The sequence below is a fragment of the Hyperoodon ampullatus genome (genome assembly GCF_949752795.1).
Source record: "Hyperoodon ampullatus genome assembly, chromosome: 11".
In the NCBI taxonomy this organism is placed as follows: domain Eukaryota; kingdom Metazoa; phylum Chordata; class Mammalia; order Artiodactyla; family Ziphiidae; genus Hyperoodon; species Hyperoodon ampullatus.
The window spans coordinates 14,576,115-14,601,373 of NC_136924.1; the positions used below are offsets into that span (position 1 = coordinate 14,576,115).

The 25,259-nt window shown below is 37.3% G+C and overlaps 1 protein-coding gene across 1 annotated transcript in view; it reads right to left on the reverse strand.

Annotated features, from left to right (window-relative positions):
- Positions 1–342: 342 nt before the first annotated feature.
- The window catches only part of POC1B (POC1 centriolar protein B), a gene marked incomplete at both ends in the record, with an annotated part of 114,932 nt that continues 90,015 nt past the window's right edge, over positions 343–25,259 (reverse strand). Inside the window, 2 exons of the mRNA XM_079714308.1 lie at positions 343–444; positions 3,899–4,117. Of these exons, the coding sequence (XP_079570434.1) occupies positions 343–444; positions 3,899–4,117 (321 nt within the window). The remainder of the gene's footprint in view (positions 445–3,898; positions 4,118–25,259) is intronic.

Genomic DNA, 25,259 nt, shown 5'->3' on the forward strand with positions numbered 1-25,259 from the left:
ACAATGAAATACAGAGATTTGATTACTTTACTGGCAGGATTTGGACTATTAATGAAAACTGACATTTAAAATAATATGGGGGAAAATACAGAGCCACTTGAATGCTTATCACCTTATTACTGCAATCATAAATGGTAATGATTTGAATGAGTCCTCGGCATTGATCTGTGTGTCTAAATTAGTCCTTAATTATGCCTTTTCTGCCTTTTGTTTGATTGCTCACCCTTTTAAGAAATGCCATGATAATCAGCACATGGTTGTGTTGCATAAAGCATCTTGTACCACCTTCCTGAGTACGTGCACATGTGTTCATTTCTCGGGCCTCTGCTCCTGTTTTTCTATTCAACTTTTCTGGATGGCATTGAAAAGCCTTTGCTGATTTTCAAGGCAGTCTTTCAGCTTATCCTCTGTCAAAGTCAGTCGCTGCTCCAAGATTGAAACAGTCTGCAAGAAAGGAGGACAAAAGAATCAATGCCTGGTGACCTGGTGGTGAGGAGGAGGATGATGATCTCAGCACTGATCTTTTTCAGAACTGGAATGCAACCCTTTTGCCAGGAGGTTGGCTCAGAAATGAGCCCCAGAACTTGCCCTGCTTCTGTGCCCTAACCAAGGCAAAGCACTGTCAAGCAGTTTGAGGAATAGAAGAAAAAGGAACCATTTGAGGAAAACGGAGTAAATGATCAAGACTCTGTAGGCAGTTCTGAAGTCTGATCTTCTAAAGCATCGATGCCAGAGAAGAGGCCACATGAAGCATGTTAGGTAGTGTCACAGGTGACATGGAATGTGGGAGGTGGGGATGGAATGCCACATAACCCCACTGCTACTTAAATGGCATCACTGGTCATTATGTCACAGTCAATCCATGATGGACCATACCTATATTACCCTAGACGGCTGGATACCTAGCTTACTTGGAAAATATAATGACTGCTACCCCTTTCTGCACCCAGAAGATGACAGCAACTCATAGGGTTGTTAGGAAGACTGACTAAATGAAATACAGCATGTAAAATGCTTAAGCTAGTGCCTGGCACACAGGACTTCGTGGATCTTAGCTAGTCTGACTCCTTCAGCTCATAAGTGAGTATATAACTACACACACACGTGTGACTACTTTTAAATCTAATTGTGATAGACGACTTCATCTTCAGTCTTTTATCTTTTAAAAAACCTATACGATAAAATAGATTCAGGGAGTTGCACAAAAAACACGTGGCACTTAATGAACTCTCATGAGAAAAGCACCCTTATGACCAACACCCAGGTCAAGAACTAGAACTCTGCCAGCCACCCCAGAGTGCCTTGCATACACCTTTCCCCGTAACAGCCCCTATCCTGACCATTATAATAATCACTTTTCTGCACGTCTTTATGGTTTTATCTTTCAAGTGTACATCCCTAGACACTATAACTGTATCTTACCCATTTTCAAGATTTGATGTCATTTAAAGTCTTTTAATCTACAGGTACCCACTCTCTCCATTTATTTTCTTTATAATTTGTCTTTGGACAGGTTCAGGCCATTTGACCTGCAGCGCCTCTACCAGTCTGGATTTTAGGGACTGCATACTCTGGGTACAGTTTAATCTGTTCTTCTACCCTCTGTATTTTATGTAAATTGGAAGCTGGATTCAAAGGCTTGGTAAGACTCAGGTTAGATCCCTCGGTAAGACTATTCTTTCTTTTGAGGGCACGATAATAACATTTGCTTCTTCTTCTGTGTTGTTAGTAGCTACTTAATGCCTAGATCTATCGATTCTTAGAGATTGCCAGTGATATTCTAATTCCATCACTTAAAAATTTATTAGTTGGGATAATTTATACAAGACACTTCTCTCATATATTATTTCGTTACCTGATAGTACAGTTCATATAGGAAAAGCAGCATAAATGCTTGGTTACTTTAGTTGACAAGTTTCAAAATAATAAATTGATTCCCTACCAGCCTCTGAAGGTAATCAGTTTTAAAAAAAACCATTATCATCTAATAGTTTTTGCTCTCATATTCCGTACTATAGATCATGATTCTTTGAAATTAACAGCAATGCTGATAATACCTTCTACTATTTCTTGAGTGCCTACTATGTGCCAAGCATTTTGCCTGATACTTTACATATATTATCACAATGTAAGATGAAAAAGCTTTTGATATGTGTATTATCAACACCTTTAACTGGTTAACTCCACTTACCTACCAACCATCTTAAAAATTATAATGAGAAAGTGATACTACAATCTGTACTGAAATATAAGCACTGCCACTGGGTTAGGAGATGTTCAGTCATCTGTAATTAAAGTGAATCTGAATGTGTTTATTTTACTTGTTATTTGCCCATAGATTCACACTGTTCCCATTTTGCAAGTGTGCTGTGCCTGCTTTTAACTTTTCATATTTGAAGGAAAGTCAGTCCTTAAAAATTAAAAGTAAAAAATTACAGACTTTCAATAAAGTTTAAAGTGATCCATTTAACCTTGAATCAGGAAAAAAGAAGGCAAAATGAGTCACGAAGCTGACAGAGTAGAAGATGGAAAGACCCTAAAGAGGACCTGCCACCCAATGTGACAGTGCAGGTGAGGAAGCCAGGGCCCTGGGAAACAGGCCAACCAAAACTAAAGCTGTCATGAAGCTGAGAGAAAAACTGCCTTTTAAAGGAAATGAAAGTCCGATAAACACAGTCACCTCTAGCACAATACTGCAGAGCAAAAATTGATGATTTTCCTATGATTTTCACTGAACAGATCTTATGACTCCAAGGTCTCACAAGGCTCATTCCCACAATTTGTCATGACCCACATCCACATCCCTTAACTCCAAGGCCCTGAGATGTTATCTAAACGGTAAAAATTTTAATTACTGGCTCTTAACCCAAAATGGAACCTTAAAAGTCCAATGCCAGGGCCTTGAATTCTCTGGAGATGAGAACTGGACATCTGGATGATTCTTAACTGCCCTGGCGATTATAACATACAGCCAGGGTTGAGAATAAGAATTAGATGATTTCTATGCATGAGCAATTTCAACTTGAAATATTTATTCTGCAAAAGTAATTGACGTCTTCTCTAGTTCACATTATAGCCTCTTTCTGTATAATTTAGGACAGTGTCTGCTCTGACAAATATTAGTATCCTCATTCTATTTATCAAAGAGGAACAATAAGAATTCTTCAAAGGAAACACTGAGCAGAGCCAGAAGGGCAACCTCGGATGTATCCATCTTAATACACCACTTCCATTAAATGACATCTGTATTTCCTGACCAAGAGTTGGAAGACCTTTGATATATTAAGATCCATGGTATCCCTTCTTGCAAAAGTATATTGGCATCAAAGGACTGGGTAATATTCTAAAAGGGGAATGTGGAAACCTCACCTCCAGAAGAACAGAGCATCAACATAAGGAGCTTTACAGAGAGACATATCTCTCTCTTGGACAGAGAGAACTTCTTCAGAGTGAAAAACTAAAGCACTGCCGATATTTCATTCTAACCGAAATGATTAATCCCAATACATTTTTCTTACTGCCCTAAATATTTCTTTGATAATGTCAAAATCTGAATACACGGCATCAAAAATTCTTAGGGCAAAACATTACTGTCCAAAATCAAATAATACATTTGTAGCACGAAGTACATGGTCTCCCCTATTCTCTTGTGGTCCTCAGATGCCAGATAGAGTACAGTGTGTGTGTGCACACATGCATACGTGTATATGTGTGCATGGGCTCTGACTTTGCCTCCATAAGGTTTAGAGCAGCTCAGCACAGCAGGCGCTGCTATATTAACTACCACCTTTGAGCTTGCCTTGCTAAGAAAATTTTCTCCCTGCTCTGCTAGTTCTGCAACCTTCTGTAACTAGGATTTTGTACCTCTTACCACCAAGTGAAAAGCGCGCCAACCCACCTGTGTCAAAACATTGAGCTGTTCCATAATATGCTCTAACGCGTTGGTCACAGCGAGCGGTATGCTTCGTTGACTCTCAGAAGGGAGGTCACTCATTTCCTCTGTTTTCTTTTTCAAGGTTGTAGGTGAACATTCTGATGACATTAAAGAAGGGTTCAAGAAATATCCGCAGATCTCTTCACCCTTGTCTGGTAGAGTACGAACAGTGGTTTCCATTGTCTTTGACACCATAGAAAAGATAGGAAGAGTTATATTTTCCAAACTTTAAAATGATATATATTAAAGTTTTCAACATTCCTCTTTTAAAAGCCCAGCTTTCATTTAATTGTTCATCTTCAACTACAGCAAATTATGGAAATTACAATTATAAGAAGGAAAAAAAGGCTAAAAAAGGATGGACGAAATTCACAATTTTCCTTGTACTTTGTATGTATCTGTCTGAAAGGTGAGTTCTACCATTAAAAAGGTGGTTACATGCTAATTCTTGATTTTTAAAAAGTCACATCCATTAAATGACTATTATTTGATTTCTATGGGGAGGGGACAAGATGGCAGAGTAGAAGGACTTGAGCTTACCTCCCCTCATGAAAACACCAAAATCACAGCTAACTGCTGAACAACAATCGAAAAAAAGATGAGAACCTACCAAAAAGATACTCTACATCCAAAGACAAAGAGGAGGCCACACAAGACAGTAGGAGGGGTGCATTCACAGTATAATCAAATCCCATAACCACCAGGTGGGTGACCCACAAACTGGAAAATAATTATATCACAGAGGTTTTCCCACAGGAGGGAGAGTTCTGAGCCCCATGTCAGGCCCCACCCCCAGCCAGGGGACTGGCATCAGGAAGAAGAGGAGCCCCCAGAGCATTTGGCTTTGAAGGCCAGCGGGGCTTGAGTGCAGGAGCTCCACAGGACTGGGGGAAATGGAGACTCCACTCCTGGAGGGCCCACACAAGGTTTCATGTGCACTGAGATGCAGGGCAGAGCAGTGACTCCACAGGAGCCTGGGCCACACCTACCTGTGGGTCTTGGAGGGTCTCCTGGGGAGGCGGGGTTGACTGTGGCTCACTGTGGGGACAAGGATGACAGTGGTGGAGGCCCCGGGGAATATACATCAGCGTGAGCTCTCCTGGAGGTCGCCATTTTGGCGCTGAGACCTGGCCCCACCCAACAACTTGCAGGCTCCAGTGCTGGGATGCCACAGGCCAAACAACCAACAGGGTGAGAACACAACACCACCCATCAGCAGACAGGCTGCCTAAAGTCGTCCTGAGCCCACAGCCACCTCTAAACACACCCCTTGACATGGCCTTGCCCACCAGAGGGAAAAGACCCAGCTCCACCCATCAGTGGGCAGGCACCAGTCCCTCCCACCAGGAAACCTGCACAGTCTGCTGGACCAACCTCACCCACCAGGGTGCAGACACCAGAAGGTAGAGGAACTAGAAACCTGCAGCCTCAGAAACGGAGACTGCAAACACAGGAAGTTAGATCAAATGAAACAGCAAGTAAATATGTTCCAGACAGAGGAACGAGGTAAAACCCCAGAAGAACAACTAAGTGAAGTGGAGATAGACAATCTTCCTGAAATAGAAGAGTAATGATAGTAAAGACGATCCAAGATCTCACAGAAAGAATGGAGGCACAGACTGAGAAGATACAAGAAATGTTTAAAAAAGAGCCAGAAGATTCAAACAAAAATCAAACAGAGGTGAACAATACAATAACTGAAATGAAAAATACTCCAGAAGGAATCAATTATCAGAATAAATGAGGCAGAAGAACAAGTGATCTGGAAGACAGATTGGTGGAGATCACTGTCATGGAACATATTAAAGAACAAAGAAGGAATAGAAAGAAGGACACTCTCAGAGACCTCTGGAACAACATTAAACACACCAACATTCACATTATAGGGGTCCCAGAAGGAGAAGAGAGAGAGAAAGGGTCTGAGAAACTATTTGAAGAGATAATAGCCAAAAACTTACCTAATATGGGAAAGGAAACAGTCACCCAAGTCCAGGAAGTGCAGAGAGTCCCATATTGGATAAACCCAAGGAAGAACACAATAAGACACACATTAATCAAGTTGACAAAAATTAAATGCAAGGAGAAAACACTAAAAGCAACAAGGGAAAAGCAACATGTAACATACAAGGGAATCCCCATAAGGTTATCAGCTGATTTTTCAGCAGAAACTCTGCAGGCCAGAAGGGAGTGGCATGATATATTTAAAGTGATGAAAGGGAAAAACCTACAACCAAGAATACTCTACCCAGCAAGGCTCTCGTTCAGATTCAAGGGAGAAATCAAAAGCTTTACAGACAAGCAAAAGCTAAGAGAATTCAGCACCACCAAACCAGCTTTATGACACATGCTAAAGGAACTTCTCTAGGCAGAAAAGAAAAGGCCACAACTAGAAATGAGAAAGTTACGAATGGGAAAGCTCACTGATAAAGGCAAACATAAAGGTAAGAAGTCATCCACATACAAATATGATATCAAAACCAGCAATCATGAGGCGAGTACAAATGCAGGATATATTGGAAATGCATTTGAAATTAAGAGACCAGCAACTTGAAACAATCTTGTGTGATATATATATATATATATATATATATGCCTATATCCAAACCTCATGGTAATTGCAAACTGAAAATCTACAATAGATACACACACACACAAAAGAAAAAGCAATCCCAACACAACACTAAAGTTAGTCATCAAATCACAAGAGAAGAGAACAAAAGAGGAAGGAAAGAAAAAAGACCTAGAAAAATCCAAAACAGTTAACAAAATGGCATAAGAACATACATATAGATAATTACCTTAAACATAAACGAATTTAATGTTCAAACCAAAAGACATAGACTGGCTGAATAGATACAAAAACAAGACCCATATATATGCTGTCTACAAGAGACCCACTTCAGATCTAGGGACACATACAGGCTGAAAGTGAGGAAATGGAAAAAGGTATTCCATGCAAATGGAAATCAAAAGAAAGCTGGAGTAGTAATACTCATATCAGAAGAAATAGACTTTGAAATAAAGACTGTTACATGTGACAAAGGACACTACGTGCTGATCAAGGGATCAATCCAAGAAGAAGGTATAACAATTGAAATATATATGCACCCAATATAGGAGCCTCTCAATATATAAGGCAAACACTAACAGCCATAAAAAGAGAAACTGACAGTAACACAATAATTGGGGGGGGCGGGTCTTTAACACCCCACTTACATCAATGGACAGATAATCCAGACAGAAAATCAATAAGGAAACACAGGCCTTAAATGACACATTAGACCAGATAGACTTAATTGATATTTATAGTGCATTCCATTCAAAAGCAGCAAAATAGACATTCTTCGCAAGTGCACATGGAACGTTCTCCAGGATATATTACATGCTGGGCCACAAAGCAAACCTTGGTATATTTAAGAAAATGGAAGTCACATCAAGGATCTATTTTGACCACAACGCTATGAGATTAGAAATCAACTACAAGGAAAAAAACTGTAAAAAACACAAACACGTGGAGGCTAAACAATATGCTACTAAACAACCAATGGATCACTGAGGAAATCAATAAATACCTAGAGACAAATGAAAACGAAAGCACGATGTTCCAAAACCTATGGGATGCAGCAAAAGCAGTTCTAAGAGAGAAATTTATAGTGATACAGTCTTACCTCAGGAAACAAGAAAAATCTCAAACCTAACCTTACACCTAAAGCAACTAGAGAACAACAGACAAAACCCAAAGTTAGTACAAGGAGAGAAATCATAAAGATCAGAGGAGAAATAAAAAATAGAGACAAAGAAAACAATAGAAAATATCAATGAAACTAAAAGCTGGTTCTTTGAAAAGATAAATAAAATTGATAATCCTTTAGCCAGACTCATAAGGAAAAAAAAGGAGAGGACTCAAATCAATAAAATTTGAAATGAAAAAGAAGTTACAACAGACACCACAGAAATACAAAGGATCATAAGAGACTACTACAAGCAACTCTATGCCAATAAAATGGACAACCTAGAAGAAATGGAAAAATTCTTAGGTATAATATTCTAAGACTGAACCAGAAAGAAATAGAAAATATAAACAGACCAATCACAAGTACTGAAATTGAAACTGTGACTAAAAATCTTCCAACAAACAAAAGTCCAGAACCAGATGGCTTCACAGGTGAATTCTATCAGACATTTAGAGAAGAGTTAATACCTGTCTTTCTGAAAGTATTCTAAAAAATTGAACAGTATAGAGGTTCCTTAAAAAACTAAAAACAGAACTGCCATATGATCCAGCAATCCAACTCCTGGGCATATATCTGGAGAAAACCATAATTCGAAAAGATACATGCACCCCATTGTTCATTGCAGCACTATTTACAATAGCCAGGACACGGAAGCAACCTAAATGTTCATTGACAGATGAATGGATAAAGAAGATGTGGTACACATATACAATGAGATATTACTCAGATGTAAAAAAGAATGAAATAATGCTATTTGCAGCAACATGGATGTACCTAAAGATTATCATACTAAGTGAAGTAAGTCAGAGAAGGATAAATATATATATATATATATATATATATAGCACTTATATGTGGAATCTAAAAGGATGATACAAATGAACTTATTTACAAAAGAGAAACAGACTCACAGACTTTGAAGACAAACTTATGGTTACCAAAGGGGAAAGGTCAGGGGGAGGGATAAATTAGGAGTTTTGGATTAACATCTACCCACTACTATATATAAAATAGATGATCAACAAGGACCTACTTATAGCACAGGGAATTCTACTCAATATTCTGTAAAAATGTATATGGGAAAAGAATCTGAAAAAGAATGTGTATATATATATATATATATATATATATATATATATATATATATATATATATATACATATATATATATATATATATATCTGAATCACTTTGCTGTACACCTGAAACTAACACAACATTGTAAGTCAATTATGCCCCAATATAAAATAAAAAATAAAAAACTATTACTTTTAAAAATGAAAATAATAAGCGTTGGTGGAGAAATTGGAACCCTTATGCATTGCTGTCGGAATATAAAATGGTCACCTGATGTGGAAAACAGTTTGGCTATTCCTCAAAAGGTTACAATACAGAATTAGCATACAATCTAGCAGTTCCACTCCTGAGTATATATACAATATATATACACAAGAACTGAAAGCAAGGACTTGAACAGATACTTGTACACCAATATTCATAGTGGCATTATTCACAATAGTCAAACGATAAAAATAACCCAGTACCAATCAACAGATAAATGTATAAACAAAATGTGGTACACACATACAATTCAATATTATTTAACCATAAAAATAAATAGAATTCTACTACATGCTACAACATGGATGAACCTTGAAAACATACTAAGTGAAAACAAGACACAAAAGAAAATACCATATGATTCCACTAATATGAGGTACATGGAACAGGCAAATTCAGAGAGAGTATAGGTTACCACGAGCTGGAGGGGAGAAGAAACATGGAGCTTATGTACCCATTGCTTAATGAGGACAGAGTTTCTGTTTGAAATGATGACAAAGATCTCAAAATAGTGGTGATGGGTACATAACATTGTGAATACTTAATGCCAGGGAACTGTACACTTAAAAATGGTTAAAATGGTCAATTTTATGATACGTATATTTTACCACAATAAAACAAATGAGCCCTCCAAACGTATAGCAATAAAAATCTAAAAATAAAATTAAGAAAACAACTCAGTCTACATGAGCATCAAAAAGAATAAAATGTTTAGGAATAAATTTAGCAAAAACAGTGCAAGGCTTATATACCAAAAACTACAAATAAACCATCAGTGAAAGAAATTAAAGACCCAAATAAATGAAAAGACATTCCATACCCCATGTTCATGGAACATAAGACTTAATATTGTTAAGATGGCAATATTCCCCAAATTGATATATACAGATTCAATACAATCCCCATCAAAATCCCAGCTGCCTGTTTAAAAGAAATTGACATGCTGGTCTTAAAAGGCATATAGAAATGCAAGGAACCCAGAATAGCCAAAATAATATTGAAGGACACAGTTCAAGACTCACATTTCCCAGTTTCAAAATTCACTACAAAGCTACAGTAATCAAGACAGCATGGGACTGGCATAAGGACAGACATATATAGATCAATGGAATAGATAGACCTTTCCATATACGGTCAATTGATTTTTGACAAGGTTGCCAAGATAATTTAATGGAAAATAATAGTCTTTTTCAAGAAACTGTGCTGGGAAAACTGTGTTTTTAAATTCGAAAGAATGGATTTGGGCCCCTACCTCACACCATGTACAGGATTAACTCAAAATGGATCATAAAGTTAACTACAGGAGCTAAAACAATACAAATCTTAGAAGACAACATAGGAGTAAATTTTCCTCACCTTGGATTAGACTGAAGCTTCTTAGATACAATACCAAACTACAAATGACAAAATAAATAACAAATTGGACTTTATCAAAACATAAAACTTTTGTGCTTCAAAAGACAACAAGAGGGACTTCCCAGTGGTCCAGTGGCTAAGACTCCATGCTCCCAATGCAGGGGGCCTGGGTTCGATCCCTGGTCAGGCGGCTATATACCACGTGCCGTAACTAAGAGTTTGCATGCCACAATGAAGATCCTGCACGCAGCAAAGAAGATCTTGCATGTCTCAACTAAGACCCGGCACAGCCAAATAAATATTTTTTAAAAGTAGGTAACAAGAAAGTGGGAACAAATCTCGCAGAATTGGGGAAAATATTTGCAAATTGTGTATTTGATAAGAGACTTGTAGGAGAACATATAAAGAACTCTTACAACTCAACAATAAAAAGACAACCCAATTAAAAATGATCAAAGGATTTGAATAGACATTTCTCTAAAGAAGATGATATACAAATGGCCAATAAGCACATAAAAAGGTGCTCAATATCATTAGTTATCAGGGAAATGCAAATCAAAACCCCAATGAGATACCAATTCATACCCATTAGGATGACTAAAATAAAAAAGAATATAACAAGTGTTGGTGAAGATGTAGAGAAACTCGAATCCTCACACATTGCTGGTGGGATTGTAAAACGATGCAGTCACTTTGGAAAACAGTTTGGAAAAATTCCTCAAAACATTAAACATTGAATTACTATGACCCAGTGATTCCACTCCTTGGTATATACCCAAGAGAAATGACATCCTTTACATAGATCCACATAAAACATGTAAATGAATACACAGCAGCATTATTTAGAATAGCCAATAAAATGGAAACAACCTGTATACATCAGAATGTTGTGATAATTAATGGAAAAACAAAATGTGGTATTATCCTTACAATGGATATCAGTTACCCACAAAAAAAGAAAGAAGTACTGATACATGCTGCAACACGATGAACCTTGGAAACAGTAGGCTGAGTTAAGCCGTACACAAAGGCCACATACTATGTGATTCCATATGTATGAAATAGTCGGAATAGACAAATACAGGAAGACAGATTAGTGGTTGCCAGGGGCTGGGAGGAGGGAAGCATGGGCAGAGGCCGGTAATGGGTATGTGGGTGATGAAAATACTCTAAAATTATTTTTGGAGTGATTAAATATTCTAAAATTAGTGGTGATGGTTGCACAACTTTGTGAATATTCTAAAAATCATTAAATTGTACACTTTAAAATGGTGAGTTTTCTAGTATGTGAATTATCTCATTAAAGCTATTTTTAAAACAGAGTCCAAATATATGCATCACAGAAATCACAGAATTTTTTTAAATTTTAATCAATTTTTCATTCCTGGTTGTCACTGGCATATGAGAGTTCCAGACAGAAGGTACCTCAAACATGGCAAGTGTACTTCTAATGATGATGGTGGTGGTGACAATCAGCATGTACAGAGCTTACTGGGTACTTGGCATTGTTTCAAGTGCTTTACACATGTTAACTGGTTTAATCTTCACGATAACCCTATCAGGTATGTTCTGTTCTACTATTATTCTCATTTTTCAAACTAAGAAACAGAGATACAGAGAGACTAAATAACTTGCCCAAGCTCACACAGGTAGGAAAGGTGTATGAAACATAACCAATCATAGATCTAAGAGATGCCAAAGCACTCTGGGTATTGTAACCTTGGGATCAAAGCCACTGTTTTCCATGATCTTCCCAACCATTTTTAGGAAGATGAAAACTTTCAAATTTCCCTCTGTCATAATCTTACTAATTCATCATTTGTTGAAAATAATAAAAACAAACTCAAAATCCACCACCCCCAGTTCAAGCTTATTTTAAAATATGCATAAAACACATCTTAGTACTCCTATCCAGCTGAGTGGATCTGCTCAGGTTCTTTTTGTTTGTTCACTTAACAAATACTTCTGCAGCCTCGCTCTGTGTGAGGCACAGTTCTCAATGGTGAGAACCCAGCAGTGGGTGGCAGGACCCAAGACTCTGCTCTCCTGAAGCTTATGTTCTGGTACCTTCAGTCATTTGGTACTTTATCTTTTCTACTTTTCTTTTGTTGCATACCAGCCTATGTTTATCTCCAAAACCATCCTGGTCTCTGAGCAGTTATGCTCTGTACCCCCAGTTTTCCACCTTTGTGATATACCTGACAATATTAGGGTCTGAACCTAAAATACCAGAATGAAAATGACTTTTTTGGGCAGAAAGCACTCATTAAAATCCACCCCCCGCAAAGAATCCTATTACTAATGCTTTGAATTACTTTGTGTGATGAAGAAAATCTAAAACTGTCCTTGAAATGTTCAGAAGCAAAACTCCTAGCAATCATAGATCACAGAACAAGTTCACATAAAGGATTTTTAATGCCACTCATTAGCTGGGCCCAGAAGCACCTATGACCTACTTATTCATGTCCTGAGCTAAGGGAACTTAGAAAACAATCTACAGCACTTATCTACCTGGGTCCCCAGCTATTGGCTGGTGGCAAACACTGAAATAAAAGCAGTGTAAAAGTGAGTATGGAATATGTGAAGAATTCACCAAGAAGTCCTGTCTCACAGTCACAGTCTGCATTCCTGGTCCTAGGCAGCCACCTCATTGACTGGGGACATTGTATGGATGGCCGTGCACAGCCATCCTCACCCTAAAATAAATAATTCCTGCTCAAAAGACAGACTTTTTTTTTTTTTTTTTAACATTGCTTCTGCTGTGCTTTCTCTGCTCTCCTAGCATGACTGAATCTTCTTTGATCTCCAAATTTCAGCTTAATTGTCACATCTTCAGAAAAGTAGTCCCGGACCACCCTAATGAAGGTGGTCTGTCTACTGGCTACCATGGCATCCTGATGTCTTCTTCCATAACTGATCAGAGTTGTCTTTTCCTTCTCTATTGTCTGTCTCCCTCACTAGACTGTGCTATGCCTACTCTTCTGACCACTGTACCCCCTGGATTTAGCAGAAGTGTAAATATTTTTGAATATGTTAACCACTCACATGCAGAGTTTATCACTGTTTTCACAGATGGAAACCAAACTCTCTATGGCCAGGACAGTCTTTTTTACACGGATCACAACATACCTAAGTATGTACACACATGGTTGCAAATATAACTAATTGTAGTAGCAGCTCCGGCCCTTCGTGGGAAAAGGCCTCAATCTAATTAACAAATTGGTCATCAAACCCTGGGGGACTGCAGTCAGGGTGGTTAGTGAAGAAAGGGCAATAGGAAATGGGCAAAGAAAGATTTAAGGCCGTAGACAGTCTAGGCAGGAAAAGATCCCAATAACCTTAACAATAGTTCTCTTGTTTGGGACCAAAAAATATATATATATATACTATCATATGACACATAAAGATGAATAGAAAAGGGAAAAGGGTGTGGGCAGAGAGAAAAGTACGAGATCTCCATCCCACATTAGCCGACTGACAGATCTGTTCTCTGGTCTCTCAAAGCTATTTGGACCTAGATATTAGCAGATTCTTTCCCACCGACCAAGCCTGCCTTTGCTTCCTGTTTGTACAGGAAAAGAGCAAGATGCACAGCTTGGGGAAGTTTCAACGCTCTCATTCATTAAAAAAAAATGAAAAGGGAAAAAAATATGTTTAAGATTCTGGGTTATTAAAAGTCTAGCAAATGAGGCTGCAGTACCTGCTTGCTCCCAATACATGGAGGTCCTCTCCTACGTCAGAGTTGCTAATATTCATTTTTTGGGTGAATGCTTAGTGGACACTGACATTATACTAAGCATTTACCAATGTTAAATGTGAGTACAATGTGATACCAACAATCAAGGAGGAGTCTCTGTTATGGGGAGAGAATTAAGACAGAGCAAGCCTGGGATCCCCTGCAGGGCCTGGCACATACTGGCAGTGAATAAACAAGAAACACAAGCAAATGATTGTAAGAAAAGAACAAATGCTTTGGAAGTCCATAAAAGGAAGAAATCACACATGTTCCCTTACCTCTTACTTTTTTTGCAGACACTTGAAGTACAGCAGGGTAACAATAACATTCATTGATTGATCCAGCAAACGAAGGCCTCCTATATGTAGGCATTAAAGCTACAGCAAAGAACAAATCAGATACGGTACCTTCCTTCAAGGAGCTTACAGTTCTCCAGGGAGCCAGTTCCTTCAAATGGATGGCAGGGCAGTTACCACGCTTAAGTTCTCCTTGGATAAACTCATGGTTGCCATCTCAAAGATGGGAAATACAGCCTCACCAAGTGCACAGAATGAATGTGTGTGGCTAAGAAATCCTTATCCCTACAGGTTAAAAGGCTCCACTTTCCCTCTGAACATATATAATAGAGTAAAAAATACAGAGTTGACTGATGCAAACTACTTTGATAGTCCTGAGAGCTATATATAAAACCTGTCACATTCTAGGGACAGATGACTCTTAACAGGTTGTTTAAATGCCATGATTAATTTTAATGCACAAAGTTTCATTTGTCACATTAGAGAATGAATTCTTTTAATGCATCAACAAAGTGAAAATTGTGGCATTTGCAAGTAAATTTTTATTGGGAAATTAACCATTCAACAATGTAATCAAGGTCTACACATTTAAACTACTATTTATATCATTAATAATGAAACATTCAAGATACTGTGGTGCCCAATTACATATGGAAGTTCATGCATTATATTTATTCTCTTTCTTCCTCTCTTCTCTCCCCTGTCTACTACCCTTCCTACTTACCGACTCACTGTCTGGGCTGGCAAGTCAGAACTAATCACTGGCACCACTTCACTCTCAAGGAAGCAAAAGACCTGTACTCTGAAAACTATAAGATGCTGATGAAAGAAATCAAAGATGACACAAACAGATGGAAAGATATACCGTGTTCTTGGACTGGAAGAATCAATATTGTCAAAATGACTATACTACCCAAGGTAACCTATAGAGTCAGTGCAATCCCTATCAAATTACCAATGGCATTATTCACAGAACTAGAACGAATAATTTTTAAATTTGTGTGCAACACAAAAGACCCAGAATAGACAAAACAATCTTGATAAAGAAAAACAACTGGAGAAATCATGCTCCCTGACTTCGGTCTATACACCAAGCTACAGTCATCAAAACACTATGGTACCGGCACAAAAACAGAAATATAGATCAATGGAACAGGACAGAAAGCCCAGAAATAAACCCACGCACTTATGGTCAATTAACCTACAACAAAGGCACGAATATACAATGAAGAAAAGACAGTCTCTTCGATAAGTGGTGCTGAGAAAACTGGACAGCTACATGTAAAGGAGTGAAATTAGAACACTCCCTAACACCATACACTCTCATTAAGTCTTTGTTCATGCCATTAGTAGAGCATTCATCACTTCTCATTATATTTGTGCTTTCATGTCTATATTCCCTACCAGGTCATGGGTAGGAGGGTAGGAGCCATAACTTGGTCATCTTTCTTCCTCAGGTGCCTAGCATAGTGCATGAGACACATACAGGGCTCAACATTTGTTGAACGGAATTCAGCTGACCGTCCTGCATCTGCTGAGCCATCCTCAAAATGTAAATATTAATAATTTGACAGTATTTGGAGAGAAGTATTGATATAAACTCAAAGTCAAGCCAGTACAATTCTCTACTAAAAATTACTATCTTAAAGCCCTCCTCAAAGGCACAGTGAGGGAGCAATGGAAGCATTTATCACTTAACTGCAAATCACTTCTTGATTGTTATCCCCCCCAAAGTGTATTTGATGGTTTCTGGTGAAATAGCATAAGTGTGAACATGCAAAAGGAGGTACTTCACGTGTAAAGATAAGCAGTGACCTGAACTGCAGATACATATTTAATAAATGGGTTAAAATAAGTCAGTTTGGGCTTATACTTAACATTTCTAGTTTTGGTTTAATTCTGTAAGTAGAGAACAAAACAGACCAAAGTCAGCACAGTCTATCCCAAAGTGGTCTTGATCCCTCTAGCTAAAGTGAGTTTCCCATCACTGAAGGTTCTCAAATAGACTAGGGGTGATCACTTGTCAGGGATACTGTGAGAAGTAAACAAACATCAGATCAGGAAATTCAAACTGAATGCCCTTTAAAAGTCTGTTCCATTCCTGACATTCTGAGATTTTTAAAATCACTACACACACACACACACACAAAATGCCTGCCTGAAATAGACTAGGATAACAAAAAATACCTTTTGCCTGGACAAAAATAAAAGCAAATATTGCTTTTCAAAGAAAGAATGGATCATTTATCTTCAACAATAACATTTAGAATAGGGGTTAGAAACTCCAATAATCTTTATATGGGATATCAAACAATGAAGACATACCAGTTATTCAAACAAAATTGTTTTTATTTAGCACCTACGTGCCAGGAAAATTCTAGGTGCCAGAGATATAGGTGTATATTAGTTTCCTACCACTGCTGTAACAAATTACCACAAGTTTAGTGGCTTAAACCAACACAAATTTACTATCTTGAAGTTCTGAAGGTCCAGATAGATCTTATGGGGCTAGAATCAAGGTGTCAGCAGAGCTGTGCTCCTTCTGGAGGCTCCAGGGGAGAATCTGTCCTGCCTTTTCCAGCTCCTTGAGGCTGCCTACATTGGTGGCTCTAGGCTGCATCACTCCAACCTCTACTCTGATTCCTATGCCTCCCTTCTTCCCCTGTAAGGACCACTGTGATTGTGTTGGACCATAATCTAGGATAATCTCCCCATCGCAAGATCCTTAATCACATTTGCAAAGCCCCTCTGCCATGTAAAGAAACATATTCACAGATTCTGGGGATGAGGACTTGGACATCTGTATGGACCATTACTCTGCCTAATACAAGAAATGGTTAAACAAAAGAGACCCTGTTGACATGGGGTTATATTCCAGTGAATAAATAGATAGATATGTGATGTCATGTCAGGTAGTAACAATGGTTATGAAGAAAAATAAAGCTGGGCAAGGTGTTACATTATGATTTAGCTCCACTGATGGTGCATTTTTTAATTGGGGTAGAGAATAAATTGGGGGCATGTTAAGTTTGAGATGCCTATGAGCCTTCCAAGGGGAAGAATCATGAATATAATTGGAAATATATGATTCTAGATTTCTGTGGAGAGGTTGGGGCTAAAGATATAAATTTGGGAGTTATCAGAATACATATACATATACTTACCAGTTTTTATAAAGGATACAAATGAACAGCCAGGTGAAGAGGTACATAAGGCAAGGCCTGGGAGGGTACCAGTTGCGGAAGCTTCTGTTCCCTTGGAGTTGGGGTATTCAGCATGTAACTATTTACAGCCATGGCTCTATGATCAAACAAGAGGGAGAAGCCAAACGAGAACAGTTGCCAAGACTTTAGAAGGCAGGAAGAGAAGGCGCAGGAAAGGTGACTAGCGACCCATGAGGTAGGAGGGGTACTGGACCCGAAGGTAGGTAAGGAAAAAGTTTCAAGGGGGAGGGAGTGATCACTAAGACCAAGTCCTATAGAAAGGCTGATTTGGATGAATCACTGGGACCTTGACATGAGTGGAATGGTGGGGACAAAAGCTTAACTGAAGTGGATTCAGAAGAGTAGAAAGTGAAGAAATGAAGACTGAATATATGCCTTTCTTTTGAGGAGTTTTGCTATAAAGGGGAGCGGAGCAATGAGACAGCACTTGGAAAGGGATGAGGGGTCAAATGAAGTTTTCCTTTTTAAAGACGGGAAAGACATTACACACGTGGGCTGATGGAAAAGATCAAACAGAAAGAGAGCACTGATGTCACAGGATGGTGAGGAGATAACTACTTGGTAAATGGATTGCCAGGCGGTACTGAGTGCCCCTGGAGCTTTGTATAAATAAATTTAAAGGGAGATCAGTCAGCATGGCTGTCTAGTCGAATTCAGTTGCTTGGGTGTAGGTATAGAGTCGGCAGAAAAAAATAGATTTAACCAGGCTGAAGTTTTTTGGGGTGAGTGCAATGGAGAGAGAAAGGGGAAAGGGTATGGCTACGATGATGGACGATAGCATCTAAGCCCATAAAGGCGAGACACACAGACACAGAAGGTGGGCAATGAAAAGGAAGAGGCTCAGTGAATTGGAGGTTCTTCTGAGGTTGAGGAATTATCAAAACTGAAGGACTAGAGGAAGTGGTGGCCCGTGCGTGGGAGGCTTTACACTGAGTTTACCATTAACACAAAGGATTCAGACAGTCACTGAGTTCATCTGAGAATCCTGACCAAGAGAGGATGGCTGTCTTTCAGAAGTGACTCAGAGTGTTGCTCTGTCTTTGGTTCTTTCCTTGAGATCAAAAGCCAGTGTTAACCAAGAAGTGGATGGATTAATCAGAAAAACAGAAAGAAGAGCTATGGAGTCACCCATGTGGGGCTGTCACAGGACCACAACACAGGCAGGATTCATTCCCAATTTCTAAAACTCTTAAGAAGAAAAGGCTGTTGATCCTGAAGAAGAAAACCGCATCTCTTCTATGTTATATCTGCACAGTGTATTGTATATCCTTGTAGGAACATACCCACCTGATCCAGTCTGATTGATTTAAAAATACTTCTAGGATAAAATCAGAGAATGTCATGTGAAATTTGTGTCTCCCAGACTAAAGTCGCTGAGCTGAGAAAGCCTTCTGTTTATCCCTTGGGAAAAATCATACATCTTTTTCTCAAAGAGAGAAAAAGAGGCTTTGGGGATAAGGTTTTACTGAGGGCTTTGATTTTTCTTCTTCAAACCAAATTGGAAATTTCATGTTTGTCAGAAGACTTGAAAAACACCCCCGCCCCTATGCAACTATCAACTAGAATATCTGAGTGATTAATTCAGTGCCCTTGAAAATGACAGCCGAGGCCAAAAATCTGTCTATCTTTGTCTTTAATCTTTACTGTCATCTCCAGAGAAGCTTATTAATTTTGAAGCCATGAATAGGTAGGATACAGCTAGGACAAATAAAATCTGTACAAAAATTTCCTTTCATGTTTCACTATTTACATGATTAGGCAAACATAAACTATGAATCCCTCAAAGGAATATTTGTCTTCTAATGCCCTATGCTGAGTCTAGAACTGTGCACTGCACCAGATAAATTTTAATTAATGATAAAGTACTTACCACAATTATCTGGGGGAGGTGGAGGGAGACAGCAGGTAGTCAGTGAACTAGAATTAGTACTCTCTCTTCTGAGTTAATATAAAACTAAAAATTCTAATCCCAGTATTCTAGACAAATAGAATGCCAATAAAACTTTCTGTAAATTCCAAAGGGAAAACAAGTAGTCATTACATCTTTTGTGAATCCTGCTGTTATACCCCAAAGGCCTACAGAATAAGGGATTCATTCTTATTATCTCTTCCATATAGAATCAACAAGAATATTTTATGCAAGTTGCCGAAATGACAAGGGCAGAAATCAACCACTCTTTATAGCGATACCTTACTGTGTTCAAAAACGGTGTGTGCATGTGTTAATCTAAATCCTGAGGCAGGTAATAACTTATATTGTACAATGATGTACTTTTTTAAAAGATATTTTACATTCAAGTAAGGATTACATCTTGGAGAAAACTGAAGTTTGACTTGGAGAACCACATTTGGTTTAGTTTCACCCACATCATGTCTCAAAAAAGCCATCTGTTCACCTTTCAGAAAGCTGCCCCTTCTTTGCATGCAGAACAGCAATCAAGTGAAATTAATACAGGCATGAATAAGCAATGCAACCGCACTGCAACACTAACATTTCTGAATGAATCTGTAATCCCTCTTTTTATCTCATAATAACTGATTTTTTAAGTGCCAATTTTGCTTTCAAAAATGCGTTGAGAATAAAACTAAGTGAAGTAAGTCAGAAAGAGAAAAATATCACATGATAGCATTTATATGTGGAATCTAAAATATGACACAAATGAACCTATCTATGAAACAGAAACAGACTCACAGACATAGAGAACAGACTTTTGGTTACCAAGAGGGTGGGGGAGGAATGGATTGGGAATTTGGGATTAGCAGATGTAAACTATTATATGTAGAATGGATAAACCACAAGGTCCTACGGTATAGCACAGGGAACTATATTCAATACCTGTGATAAACCATAATGGAAAAGAATATGAAAAAGAATGTATATATAACTGAATCACTTTCCTGTATGGCAGAAATTAACACATTGTAAATCAACTACAATAAAGTAAAAAAATTTTTAAAATTCAATGAAAAGATATAAGAATAATAAAGCAACCCTCTCCCCTACCGTAAGAAACAAAGTATACCCTTTTATGATCTATCTCCCTACCCGTCCCTCTTAAAGGATACCACCATCTTGAATATTGTGTCTATCATCCCAACCTATGTCCCTTTACTTTTATCACATAGGTAGACATCCCTAAACAGCAGTATTGCTTTTGTGTGTATTCGAGCTTCACATAAAATAGCATTAGATCTCTTTAGTATTTTCTGTTAACCAACATTGTTGGATTTGTCTATGGTGTTGCAGGTAGGTCTACTTCACTTATTTTCCCTGCCAAATAGTATTCCATTGATTGGGTATTCCACAATTTATGTGTCCTTTGTACTGTTAACTAGCATTGAATTCCACAGTAAGCATTCTTATAAATGTCTCCTGTACACAGGTAGGTGAGTTCCTCTAACGTGTCATAGTTCAGTTATAGTTTTACCAGATACTTTCCCAAATGGTAGAATCAACTTACTCTTCCATGAGCAGAAGAAAATCCCCCCTTTTTCTACAAAGTCAAAAATATTTAATTGTCAGGCATTTTAAATTTTAACAAAATTATGGGCAGGAAATGGTATCCCATGGTTTTAATTTCATTGTTTCCTTGATTACTGGTAACTTGAGCATATTTTATGTGTATATTGATCATTCTTCTGCAAATTACCTATTTAAGTCCTCTGTCCACTGTTTAGTTGGTCTACTTCTTTTTTCTAATTTATATTTAAGAGTTCCTTCTATAGAGAGAAATGCAAATCAAAACAACAATGAGGTACCACCTCACGCCAATTAGAATGGCCATCATTTAAAACTCTACAAATAACAAATGCTGGAGAGGATGTGGAGAAAAGGAAACCCTGTTACACTGTTGCTGGGAATGTAAGTTGGTATAACCACTGTAGAAAACAGTATGAAGGTTCCTCAGAAAACTAAAACTAGAACTACATATGATCCAGCAATCCCACTCCTGGGCATATATCCAGACAAAATTATAATTCAAAAAGACACATACATCCCTATGTTCTTAACAGCACTATTCACAACAGCCAAGACATGGAAGCAACCTATATGTCCTTCAACAGATGAATGGATAAATAAGATGTGGTACATATATACAATGGAATACTACTAATCCATAAAAAAGAATGCCATGTGCGGCAACATGGATGCAACCAGAGATTATCATACTAAGTAAGTCAGAAGGAGAAACACCATATGATATCACATATATGTGGAATCTAAAATATGACACAAATGAACCTATCCATGAAACAGAAACAGAATCAGGGATATAGAGAATAGACTGGTGGTTGCCAAGGGGGGAGGGAGGTGGGGGAGGGATGGAGTGGGAGTTTGGGATTAGCAGGTGCAAACTGTTATATAGAGAATGGATAAGCAACAAGGTCCTACTGTAGAGCACAGAGAACTATATTCAATGTCCTGTGATAAACCATAATGGAAAAGAATATGAAAAAGAATGTGTGCGTATGTGTGTGTGTGTGTATATATATATGTATAACTGAATCACTTTGCTATATGGCAGAAATTAACACAACATTGTAATTCAACTATACTTCAATAAAAATTTTAAAAGTTCCTTATATATTATGGATACCAATACTTTGTTTATATGTGTAATACATCCCCTACTCTGTGGATTGTATTCACTTTCATGGGATTTTTTACAGAAGTTTTTTGTTTTAAATGTAGTCAAATTTATTAAACTTTTTCTTTTATGATTTGTACATTTTATATTTTGCTTAAGCAATCCTTGCCTACCCAGAATACATAAATATATTCTTCTGTTTTCCTTTAGAAGTTTTGAAGTATGGGGTTTCACACTTAAGCCTTTAACCCATCTGGTATTGATTTCATTTGTCGTTAAAAGTAAGAACACAATTTTTTTTTTCATATAGCTAGCTGTCCCAGCAATATTTATCGAATAGTTGACTTAGTGACAAACCCATCTTCATATGTCTACAAAATCAGGCCTTTCATAGACCAACCATCTGCACTTGTGTGGGTCTGCTTATGTGCTCTCCATTGTGGACTCTTTGTCTCTCTGTGTAACAATATCACACTTAGAGCTTAACGAGTCCCCAACCTTCAAATTTCTTCAAAATTGTCCTGTCTATTTTGGGCCCTTTGCTCTTCCATGTATGCCATAAAATCAACTTTTTAGGTTTCATGAAAAATCTTAATAGGATGTTTATTGGAATTGCCTTGAATTTGTAGATTTATTCAGGGAGAACTAACGTCTTTATGACACTGAGCCTCCCTAACTACAAACATAATATTCCAAAACACATGGAACATTTAATAAATTTCAACTTATCCTCTCGTGGAGGCCACTCTAATATTTTCTGCATCTTTTCAATTTTAGTATACGTGCTGCAAAAGCAAATACACCACCACCATTTTAGTATCATGATAATGTACGTGGAGAGCTGACCAAACCAACAAGCCAAATGTTGTCCTCAAATAACTACCCTCATTATTTTTATGAAACACAAAATTATCACAGAGTCAGGATTATTTAGAATAAATTTCTGAAAAATTATTTCCTGGGCTTGCTGACTCTCTTAAGATAAATAACGCCATTCTTTGACCTCTTTTATAGGCCTATTTTCTGTTCCTCAAAACCCTTCAAGTGCCAAGTTCAGGAGAAGTGAGCTGTGTGTTAAAAGTCATGAGATAATTTTTTTTTTAATAGCACATACACAGTAACTCATGCTTTGCTCATTTCAATAAGACTAGCTTCTTTACTGTGTTTTAATACTATGAAGAGGCAATTTTAAGGCAGAAATTTATCCAATCATTTAACAAAGCTACATCCAGAAAACTGGCAAGCTTTTCCGAACATATTTTAGAGGGCAAATATTATATTTATTTATGTTCTATTCACCATCTAGCATAATGTGAACATTCTAGTACGATTAATGATAAAACTGTGATTATAACAGTAATGTATATTCACAGCTGGGTATTGAGAACCACTCTTCTATTTATTGTTCATTATAGCATTCAAAAGACAGAGAGTGAAAGCTTTCTATGAGATCTCAGTATACACAGTGCACTTTATGTAAGTTTACTTCAATTTGCATTTGCAAAATAATGAAGTCTTTCCTCATCTTCCCCAAATAGATGCAATTTGCCTGTTCTAGATCTCTAGAAGAATTCAATTTTGTTTCTTAAAGGTAATTATCAATTTTCCCTGCATTTCTGCTGTTTGTGATACTGTATAATTATCCATGCTATCATGTAATATGGCACCATATTCATGGGGCATCAAGTCACACAGACTTGGGTTTAATCTTGTCTCTTCTGTGTACTGACTTATGACCTTCTCTAAGTGTTAGTTTCCTCACCTGTAAAATGAAGAAAATAACCCTGGGCTACATTATAAGGTTGCTGTGAGAATACAGGTAAAGAGTTTAATCTATAGTTTGTGATCAATTACCTATCATTATCAGTATTATCAAATTGTGTCCTCCCCCCAACTCCACTAAAATCTAAATTGCACCTTTCTAGAAGGCAGAAGCCGTAGCTCACCTTCTTTCGGATAGTTGACAATATGGTGAGTGCCTCCTATGTGTAAGGCATACATAAAGTAATTAATAAAATTTGTTGAATTAAAGATATTTTTCTATCCATTATATTCAAATTTAAAAAAATTCTTCTATATCTGGTTTCTCAAATTAGTTAATAGGCTACTTAAGGGCAGGTGGAAGTTCAAAAAATAAATGAACAAGCCATACTAAATAAAGTAGTAAATGGATAAGCATATGCTGAATATACATTTAAAATGAAAATCACTGTTCAGCAAATCCAAAACAAAATATTAAGACATTTTCAGATATAGTTAAAAAAGTTTCCATTTTCAGGCAGGCAGCTGCCTGAGAAATGTACATAATACCTTTTTAAAACACTTAGTAGACAAAGATCCAACATCTTTTTAAAAATTCTGGTCCCATCATTTAATGGGTGAAAAATGATTTCCTAATAACACAGGAAGCCAATCTAATATCAAGCATTTAAATCTATGAATCTCATCTGAAATATTTAACCCCTTAATAAAGATTATATAACTGGACATAGTTGAAAAATTATGCCATAAAATCTTCAGGACAAAGAGCTTATGAGTAGAAAATCAGTAACAAAGTACTTCATTATAAATAAGAGGCCATGATAACAATATTACTGTTTGATAGACATACTATATTTTTCTTTCCTACATTTTTGTGTATAGAAAGGTATGGGTGTTTTGCTCCTTTCTAATTTTGCTGGTGGAAGAAACTTAGAAACCAAAGGATAACAACAATGACTGATAACTAACAAGGACCTACTGTATAGCACAGAGAACTATACTCAATATTTTTTAAATAACCTGTAAGGGAAAAGAATCTGAAAAAAAGTGTATATATATATACATATATATATAACTGAAACTAACACAGCATTATAAATCAACTATACTTCAATTAAAAAATTAATTTTAAAATGACTGTCTTTATAAAGAAAGATTTTCCTTTCTTTTTTTTTTTTAAACCAATTATCATGGGGAAAATGGTCCAGGAGAATTAATATTCAAATGTTACCATAAAGTTCAAAAATATTTTTCACAGATGTCATGAGTCAAAGAGAATATGAACTAC